Source organism: Salminus brasiliensis, chromosome 20 (genome assembly GCF_030463535.1).
Source record: "Salminus brasiliensis chromosome 20, fSalBra1.hap2, whole genome shotgun sequence".
NCBI classification, from domain to species: Eukaryota; Metazoa; Chordata; class Actinopteri; order Characiformes; family Bryconidae; genus Salminus; species Salminus brasiliensis.
In genome coordinates, this window is record NC_132897.1 from 7749072 (window position 1) to 7759478 (window position 10407).

Here is a 10407-nt window from a genome sequence, read left to right on the forward strand (position 1 = left end):
ATTGCTGGTTATGATGGATGATTGATGGTTCTCAATGAATGTATAACATAAATAAACGAATAATAATAATAATAATAATAATAATAATAATAATAATAATAATAATAATAATAATAAATTAATAAATTAATTAATAAATTAATTAATAAATAAAATAAATGGAAGTCACCCCTCAAAAGTGAGCAATCTGACTCTGCTTCTTTATAGCTGTAGTGTAAACCTCTCGGATGGATGACATGTGCATAAAATATGTCATAAAATATGATCATGTATAATAAACTCTTTATACAGAACATTCAAAGTGAAGGAGGCTTGGCCTGTTTACAGGCTTCTCACAGTCGAGCTTCTGCCCGTTGGGACTTTTATTATGAAATTTATTTTAAACACGATAACAATAAAATAAATGAAATAAAATACATTTTAACTAAAATAAAAACTAAAATCATATGTTTACCTGAATATATGTTAGAAAGTTATAAACAAATAATCTCACATATTTTATTGTATCGTTAAAATAATACTTTTAAATAAAACTTCTACTTTCGATCTCAGCTGAGCCAATGGATCGTCACATGACACGCCACCACATGACTGAAAGCACATAAACACCACAAGAAGTTTGTGCGTGTGTGGTGGTCTGGGTTTCGGGGGGTCTCCTCCACAATGGCAGTTTGGTGGTCTCTGTTCTTGCTCGGTCTGACTGTCCTGTGTGAGGGAGATGCTGCTGCTTCCCGGACCTTCAGCGCATCTACGGTAAGCTCTGATTGCAGTGATCGCACCTACACACATAGCCACAGTCATGTGAGGACATCAGGACTCCACATGAAAACCCTTTGTCCTTTTTAACGTACTTAAACATCTGGACATTTGATCTTCATGTGCACGACATTGAGAGATGGAGCCATCAGATCATATCAGATCAGCTGCAGATGATTAGAACATGGTTAGAGAGGAGTCTGGATAGGTGTAGGTACATATGAGCCTGGGAAGGAGGTTAGAAAGCTCTCAGAGCAATTAGAAATGAGCTGTTCCACTGTCCACTGAGTGGAGAACATCTACAACAACTGCTAACATGACCAGATCAGGCCGTCCTAGCAGGTTCAGCCAAGGCTGTTCTAGGATCAGTTCAAGAGCAGACCAGAAGATGCGTAAAGAAGTCTCCAACAATCCTAAGATCTTATCTTGGGACCTACAAGTAGATCAGCCATCTACAGCTTCTATCATCTGAAAGAGACTGACTGCAGAAGCCTGACTTTCATGGGAGGTGTGCAAGCAGGAAAACTGCAATTAGGCAAACAAACAAACAAACAAACAAACGAATAAATGAATGAATGAATGAATGAATGAGCAAACTCTCAATATTGTTTTAATGAAGTTCAAAAGACCTTTCATAGAATTCTAGTGTTTTTTTCATTCACACGACTGTATATTAAATGCAATCACTGTTTAGAAATACTGGAAATACTATGTAATACTAAAAATGTATTTGAGTGCAATATAGAGCCGAGCAGTATGATTATATTTTATCATATTGTTGTAAATTTGGTTTGTTTTTGCTTTTCTGAGAATATTGAGGATTTTGATAAACACTGATCAACTGCAGGTTTCATGACAGTATTTAGTCTGCGGTTACAGGTATCATTATAAATATCATGTATCGCTAAAAATGTCTTTTAATATCGTGATATAGTATTGTTACTAGGGCTGAGATTAATCGATCTGTCGATTATTATTATTATTTTTTTGAATAATTGATTAAAAATACTTTTCCATGTCTTTATTTAAAAAAACATTGAATAACAGGGTAAAGTGTGTAATAATACATTAAAATATTGAAAATAATTCAACAATAATAGATTAAATTATTGAATTAAATGACATTAATTTATTCATAAAAATAAAGTAAATGAAATGATAAAGAAAAATAAGTGCATTGCTGATGCAAACACTGCACTGTGTTGGAGTGAGGAGTGAGACAGGATGAATTGCCTTTAGTTTGTATGTAGTGTCCTCACTCATACTTAAAACTTGAAGCTTTATCATTAATTACCACCATTGTGTACAAGTTGTTACATGTTTTTATAAAGCACTTTTAAACACTGCTTAAGCGAATTACACTGATAATAAAAGTAACACACACACGCATACTCTATCACTGTCATTGTCCATTGGATTATTATTGTTCATTATTGCAACCTTAATTGTTACCATATCGCCCAGCCCTAGTGCATAGTGCCAGATAGGTCAAAATAATTAGCTACTGTCTACTTTTGATTATATCACAGGACGGTAACCATGAATGTTGGTTTTAATCAGTTCTGGAAGAGTACCGTCATAATTGCTGTTGAATTGCTTTGTTCTTCTTCTCTGAAATGTTAGTGGAAGCACAGCAGATACCCTTTCAGAGGAGACCCCAAACCTCAGTTTGAGGAGAAGTACTTCACTCAGATACTGGACCACTTTAACTACAACAGCCTTGGTAACGGCACATATTCGCAGCGCTACCTCATCACAGGTCTGTGTCCACAAAGGATGTATTCTTTGTCTGTTCTTCTTTAGATGATTCAATTCTTTCTAAACTGCTTCATAAATGTTCTTATCATCTCAGATCAGTACTGGAGGAAAGACTATGGACCCATCTTCTTCTACACTGGCAATGAAGGGGACATATGGAACTTTGCCCAGAATTCTGGATTCGTAGTAGAGCTAGCAGCTGAGCAGGGGGCGTTGGTCATATTCGCTGAGCATGTAAGATCCCTGTTAGAAGGCAGAAGTCAAATCCTGTGACTTTGTCATGTGATGCTTTTACAGTGTGATCTAATAGCTTAAAGTCAGTCATTGCAGAGACAGCTGTATAATGAGTCAGTTAATGACTCTGTATAATGAGTCAGTTATGATCTGTTTGGTTCACTCAAGGCATAATCTGAAAATAAAGGTACTACCAAAGGTTCCTTGAGCACTGGCATAAAAGAACCATTTTTGGAGAACCGTTAAACTGAACCTTTACTAGGACTTAAGGTTCTTTTTGAGGCATTGCACCAATAGTCTTTTGTGGTACCTTCATTTTTAGGATGCTTTGTCCTATAATTCTATTCTATGTCTCATGGGTTAAAATATGGACAAAATGCATCTGAGATTTAAATGTATTTCTTCAATTTCCAGAGGTACTATGGGAAATCCTTGCCATTTGGAGAAGAGTCCTTTAACATCCCAAATATTGGACTCCTGACCGTGGAGCAGGCGCTGGCTGACTATGCAGTGATGATCACAGAGCTGAAGAAGGATCTGGGAGCTGACAAATGCCCCGTCATAGTTTTTGGGGGAAGGTAAAAAACAGTTGTCTCACTTGTCTCAAGAACAAATTGAAGAAAGTTGTTGTAGTTATGGACAGATAATATAAACAAAAGTTTTACAGGTTTATAAAAGCTGGCTACTTGTGGCCCTTTAATGTGCGTTATATTTGTAGAGATTAATACAGTATTAATACTTCTTGCTAAACCTCCCTCTCTCTTTTTAGCTATGGTGGCATGTTGAGTGTCTACATGCGAGTACGGTACCCCAATATTGTCGCTGGAGCTTTAGCTGCCAGTGCTCCCATCTTGTCTACAGCAGGAATGGGGGATTCCAGGCAGTTCTTCAGGGACGTTACAGCTGTAAGTCATGCCTTTCTGATAAGGCCAGACTAAGATCTTTTGTCCTCTATGGGCATTAAGGTTCTCCTTCATTAAGGTGAACTCGCACAATACTAACACACTAGGCCTGGGTGATTTTTACAGTGCCTTAGCTCTGTATGGTGTATTTAAACTGAAGCCTACCAATCCTGGATTGGTAGCCCTCCATATTTTACCGTCATTTACCGGTCATTCTATTAGGAATGGTTGTAAGTGGGAGTAAGGGGTTGTTGTAAATGATCACACTTGCACAGTCCAGATCAGGCACGTGACGCAGATGCATGTTTGGTTTGGACGTCATACTCGAGTTCCATGCCTAGGTTTGTTGGGCGGGGGAGTAGAGAACGTGCTTGAGCACACAGGTACAGATCACCTAATGTACCTTTAAACATGGTCACATTTTGGGATGATCTACTGGTGCACCTGAGCATTGAGTGGGCATCAGTCATCTATCCATTCATCAGTCATTCATGTGGTGCATCCAGCCATGCTTTCTCTGCATACTCAGGTTTCCTCAGATGTTCCACTGTGTATTTTGTCAATGTGAAGCAAAAATCTTACATCTTAATTTTTTGCTGTTTTTCCCTTTTTGACATGATGTGAATCTGGTAGTTGTTTATTTTTTTTAACTTGCATTTACTTTACAGTTTTTTCCTCCTTACTTAATTACTACTTTTCTCACGTTTCCACAGGATTTTGAGAATTGTAATCCAGCATGCAAGGATGCGGTTCGATCAGCTTTCCAAAAATTGCAGACATTGGCACAACAAGAAGGTAATTATTCCCAGAAGCTCTAAATATTAATGAGGATTAGTAAGGTAACACCTTTGCTGAAACCTACAGTGGGAAAATCATATAATGGTGTGTTTTGCTAAACCTTTTCTATGCTCCCTAATTCTACAGACTATGCACGCATCCAGTCAGCGTTTTCTCTGTGCAAGACTCCATCCTCCTCTAAGGACATCCACCAGCTGAACGGTTTCCTACGCAATGCCTTCACCCTACTGGCCATGATGGACTACCCTTATAACACTAGTTTCATGTCTGTCATGCCTGCTTTTCCTGTCAAGGTAAAAGTGTTTTATAGGATTTTTTTGTACAACCTAGTCCTCCGAAACTTGTAGTGGTGGTTTCTCCAAAAGCTGATGAAGGGCTTCATGTGCCTATTAGCATTCTTGCAGGATTTGTATTGACTGTGGAATATGCCACCAAAATATGCTTACATGGCTAATGGCAGTGGGAAGCCGGTAGCCACCAATTAGCAGGATGTTGTAAATTAGCATTGGAGGTTAAGATTTTAATCAATATTAGCAACAGTAGCATTTTTGGATCCCCAACTCTTTCCAAAAACATTGCATGGCGCATCATCATCATTACACGCCAGACATTAGTCATGGTGCCAATAGGTTCATGTTTATCTGCTCCAGAGGGTTTTATTCTGTGTGCATGTACTAATTTGTGTCAGCAATGGGTGAAGTTTACCAAGTAGCTAAATGCATTAATTAGAGGGGGGTGTCCACAAACATTTCGACATATAGTGTATTTCAACATCAGGCCTCCTGATCCGTAGCAAAATGGAGTTGAAAATAATATCGTAGCCTTGTAGTAACACTTCATATCGTGGAACAGTTGGCATATGGCAGAGATTGGAATTAGACAGATGGGTGTGGGCGATAACTTGTAAGGTTGTTTTCTTACTGTAGGTGGCGTGTGAAACCATGCTGAATAGAAGCGAAGTGCTGTCTGCTCTTAGAGACACTGTTGGTAAGGGAAATCCTTGTAAACGTCATTCTCAGCTGGCATAAGATGCATTTTGATGCAGGTTCTCAAACGACTTTCTGTTGATGAATTTTTTTTTTGTGACTTAACCCTCATTTTTCCCTCCCCAGGTATTGTCTACAACTCTACAGGGGAGCATGCTTGTTATGACCTCTACTCTCTCTATGTGGAGTGTGCAGACCCCACTGGCTGTGGCCTTGGCTTCAACAGCTTTGCATGGGACTATCAGGTACTTCTGAATTTATTATTTACACAAGTCCATCTTCAGTTTAAGCTGTACAAAGCTTATTGGTTAGATCCTGCAGAGTTTAATTCTATCCCTAATCCATCACACCTGATCTAAGTAATAAAGGCCTTCAGAGGCATCTGAATATTACATTGTTAAAAATGTAAGATCCTTGAGGAATCTTTGGAGGTTCATTAGTTTGAAACTGTGGATCAACCTTTTAGGAATCGTTTTCTTCTAAAAACCTTTTTTTATAAGGATTCCTCAAAGATTCATTAGGAGGTTCCCCCACAGCTTCTAATTGAAGAACCTCCAAAAGTTCCTTAAGGACTTTTACTTTTAACCATCCAAGGTAGTAGATCTGTAGATCTGCTTCAGTATTGCAGAGTAATAATAAAAATTAATAATGGTATTTAAAATGCAAAGTAAAATGTCTGGGATGCTTTTATCTTCTTCAGGCCTGCACAGAGATTGAGATGTGCTTTGAGAGTAATAATGTGACTGACATGTTCCCACCCATGCCCTTCACGGAGAGCATGAGGGAGCAGTACTGCGCCAAGAGGTGGGCGGTGGTGCCACGGCCGGGCTGGCTCAAGACACAGTACTGGGGGGACGGTGAGCATGAAAATATCATTATTCTCTTTTTTTTTTTTTTTTTTTTTTTAATAATTTTAGCCACTTTTTCACAGTATATCTGTTTTCAGAAGTTCAGAAGTAATTGGACAAACTAACTAGTATTTACACTATATGTGCAAATGTTTGTAGACACCCCTTCTTACATCTACATGAGGTTGCACCCCTTTGCTGACACGTATGTGCAGATGTGTGCACACACTCGCGCACACCCTGTCTATTCCATGTAGAAGTATCGCCAATAGAATAGGACTCTCTGGAGCAGTTAAACAAGAAGCTATTGGCACCATTCCTAATGCCAGGCATTGGCTAGAGGGGTATAAACCCTCCTGCATTGAGCTGTGGAGCAGTAGAACTGTGTTCTCTGGAAAGATGGTGATGCTCCATCCAATACTCTTGACATGAGGTGTGGTGGTGATCATTAAACATCCTGACCTCACTAATGCTTTTTTCACTGAATGCAACCAAATCCTCACAGCAGTGCTCCACAATCTAGTAGAACGTCTCCTCTGGACAGTAGAGACAGTTACTCCAACAAAAGCAGGATAAACTTTTGATTTCAGAAGAAACAATGAATGAGCATGTGTCCCAATGCTTTTGTCCATATAGTGTATTAATAGAAGCCAGCAGTTTGGAACCCATGAGCATCACCAAATGCTGAGTTCCCTCCCTTGAAATGTTTTGCCAGGTCTTCACTGTAGCTGCCTTCTGTTATTTCACTTGGAAATCCAGCGTGGAAAAGTTACAAAAGTTGTAGCTGTCCAAATACTTATGAAGCTTTAGGTAATTTATACAGGTTTAATATTGATGGGCTTTCTTTTGCAGCTCTTTCAACAGCTAGCAACATCATCTTCTCGAACGGTGATCTGGATCCATGGGCCAATGGAGGGGTAAGGCACTGGCTTTGGTTTCTGTAATCATTACTTCTCTGCAGCATGTGATTACTAAATGTTACACACACACTATTTCTCTCTGATGGTGTTTTGCTGAGGTGATAATTGGAGCACTGACATTTGTATTTTCTCTTTCAGATCAGGACGTCCCTGAGCAAGTCTCTGATTGCAATCAACATACCAGAGGGAGCTCATCATCTAGATTTAAGGTCTGTTATGGATTCTACACTTCACTCTACATTTCAGCATTCATGAACCAGCCGTATGCCGTTTCTACATTATGTGGCTTTAAAACATTTTTACCTTCAGTATCATTATGATACAGTATCATTGGCCCACTGACTTGTAATAGGGAGGGACAATAGTGTCTTCTTTGTTGCTACTCTGGTCTCAGAAGTGAGGTGGGCTGAACAACGCTTGTAAGAACTGCATAACCCAAAACATATTTGTGTATAATTCTGTAAAATTATTCTACGACCTCGGTTTACATGCTTCTTTAATTTTCAGTGACTGTATGAAATGAGATTCTGTATCTCTCAGCGTCCAGAAATATATGTAATACAAGTCCGTTGCTTTAAATGCACACTTCAGCTGATGCTTGTCATCAAGCAAATCAGACTGAATAATATTTAAACAGTATTATGTGGAAATTGGTATTTTTTGCTCCTGGGCCCCCCTACAGGTGGGAAGTGGAATTCACGCTCTGAGAAACCCTTAAAGGCAGCCGTGGGCATATCTAGTCCTGGAGGGTCGGATTCCTGCACAGTTTTGTTCTTTTCCTTCAATCACACCTGATTCAACTCACCTGTTATTTGCCAGGTTTAGTAGATCTGTCTGAGCAGGGAATTAGCAAACTGTGCTGGCCCCTGTTCCCCACCCCTGCCTAAAGGACATGCTGTACACATGCATTTCTGGACAAGTTGAGAGATGCGGAACCCGTATCAGAAGCGACAGCAGCATGTGGGCTGAGGCGGTAGAGTAATATTACAGGATTTTATTACAGCATATAATTACATGAAAAATGTGCATATAATAACACTTCGCAAGTACTCAAGTGAGTACTTTTGGTTGTCGTATGGTTTCCAGCAGATTCTTTTCTTTTACAGAGCGTCCAATGCAGCTGACCCTGCTTCAGTGATAAAGGCACGACAGACAGAAGCTGCACTCATTGCTCAGTGGGTAAAAACTGCAAGGGAAAAGACTTTCTGAAAGTCATTTTAGAAGTAACTTGTAATTATTTCAGTGCTGCTTATTTTTTTTGAGGGGGGGGGTAGAAATTGAAATAAAGCCTTTTATAATTGAGTATTCCAAGTGGTCCAGTTGACTGAAGAAGAACCGCCTCTGTGATCTAAAGGTTGTTGGTTCAAGTCCATTGATTGAAAGGAAGAGTGTTTACTTTCGTAACTCCCACTACAACAGTTTTACTTGAAACAAGCTGTGAAACAGGGTGCTCTACATGGTCCTGTGGACTAAGGCACTGCCACTATAGTCTGTGCGTTCTTGGTATAAATATTTTTATTGACATTAAGCTGTTTTACAATCATAATTCTTTCTACAGAAGTTTTACTAAAAAAAAAAAAAAGACAAAAAAGCGCTGAAGCTGAAGGTTGTTTGTTCCAATCCATAAAAAAAAAAAAATAATAAAAAAAATAAAAACCCTTCTTTTCAACACAATCATAAATCTCACTACAGCAGTTTTACTCAAAACAGGACGGAGTAGTCCAGTGGGCGAAGGCGAAGCCTCTATGACCTGAAGGTTGTGGGTTTAAATCCATTGATTCAGTTGATAAAGTTCTTTTACAATCATAACAATCAGTTTTACCAAAATAAAAAGGCAAATTAGGACTTCAAATAATTCAGTGGACTAAGTCACTGCCTCAATGATCTGAAGTTTATTCATTTGAACCCTGGGCTTGCAACTAATAAATTTTACACTCGAAAGTTTTAGTAAAACAATTTAAGTAAAAAAAAAAGAACATTCAGGGACTCCAGGTGGTCCGGTAGACTAAGATACTTCCTCGATGACCTGGCGGGTGATCTCGAGGTTGTTGGTTTGAACCCAGGGCTTGCAACTAATGTCTTTTACAATCGCAAGTCTCACCTAAGCAATTTAAGTCAAACAAAAAAGAAGCAACAGGTGACTCCAGGTGAACCAGTGGACTAAGTCACAGCCTCATTGATCTAAGTGTTATTGGTTTGTACCCAAGGCTTGCAACTAATGTATTTTACACTCGCAAGTTTCAGTAAAGCAATAAACAACAAAAAAAGTAAAAAAAAACAACAACAAAAAAAAACCAGGTTGTGTCCAGGTGGTCCAGTGGACTAAGTCACTGCCTTAGTTTGAGGCTTGTTGGTTGGAACCCAGGGCTTGCAACTAACGTCTTTCACAATTGTGCGTCTCACTAAAGCAATTTAAGCCAAAGAAAGGGATGCAAGTGTCTCCAGGTGGTGCAGAGGACTAAGTCACTGCTGCAATGAGGTGATGGCTGTTGGATTAAACCCTGCGAACTGTTGCGAACTGTTCTTATACTCGAAAGTTTCAGTAAAGCAACTTAAGTTAAAAAAAAGAGCCGTCAGGAGCTCCAGGTGAACTTGCAACTAATGTGTACTACAATCGCGAGTCTCACCAAACAATTTAGGTCCAAAAAAAAAAAAAGGAGCTGCAGGTGGTCCAGTGGACTAATTCACTTCCTCGTTGATCTGAGTGGTGTTGGTTTGAACAACAAAAGTTGCAAGTAATTGCTTTTACAATTGCGAAAAACAATTTAAGCCCAAAAAAAGAAGGAGTGGCAAGTGTCTCTAGGTGGTCCAGTGGACTAAGTCAGTGCCTCATTGATCTGAGAGTTGTTGGTTTGAACCCAGGGCTTGCGACTAATGTGTTTTACAATTGCACGTCTCACTAAAACAGTTTAAGTCCAAAAAAAGAAGAGAAAGTGATCACTATTGGTGGTCCAGGGGACTAAGTTGTCAGTGCCTCATTGATCTGAGGGTTGTTAGTTTGAGCCCAGGGCTTACAACTTGTATGTTTTACAATCACAAGTGTCACAAAAACAATTTAATTCCAAAAAAAATAAAGCACAGCAGGTGACTCCAGGTGGTCCAGAGGGCTATGTCATTGCCGCATTGATTCCAGCATTGTTGGTTTGAACCCAGGGCTTGCTGCTAATATCTTTTACAATCGCGGGTCTCACAAAAACAATTTAAG

The 10407-nt window shown here is 39.2% G+C and overlaps 1 protein-coding gene across 1 annotated transcript; it reads left to right on the forward strand.

The window, feature by feature from the left end:
• Window positions 1–593: 593 nt before the first annotated feature.
• Window positions 594–8507, forward strand: dpp7 (dipeptidyl-peptidase 7). Its single transcript, XM_072664679.1, has 13 exons — window positions 594–753; window positions 2380–2515; window positions 2609–2748; window positions 3163–3326; window positions 3518–3653; window positions 4364–4445; window positions 4575–4741; window positions 5375–5435; window positions 5561–5679; window positions 6135–6291; window positions 7135–7199; window positions 7341–7411; window positions 8309–8507. The coding sequence occupies exons 1-13, from the start codon at window positions 664–666 to the stop codon at window positions 8409–8411; spliced, it is 1491 nt and encodes a 496-aa protein (XP_072520780.1). The 5' UTR covers window positions 594–663; the 3' UTR covers window positions 8412–8507.
• Window positions 8508–10407: the final 1900 nt, after the last annotated feature.

Coding starts and splice junctions, on each gene's coding strand:
- dpp7 (XM_072664679.1), top strand. CDS start 664: ATGGCAGTTTGGTGGTCTCTGTTCTTGCTCGGTCTGACTGTCCTGTGT. Junction 3,327..3,517: donor GTCATAGTTTTTGGGGGAAG/GTAAAAAACAGT, acceptor CTCTCTTTTTAG/CTATGGTGGCATGTTGAGTG. Junction 7,200..7,340: donor ATCCATGGGCCAATGGAGGG/GTAAGGCACTGG, acceptor TTTCTCTTTCAG/ATCAGGACGTCCCTGAGCAA.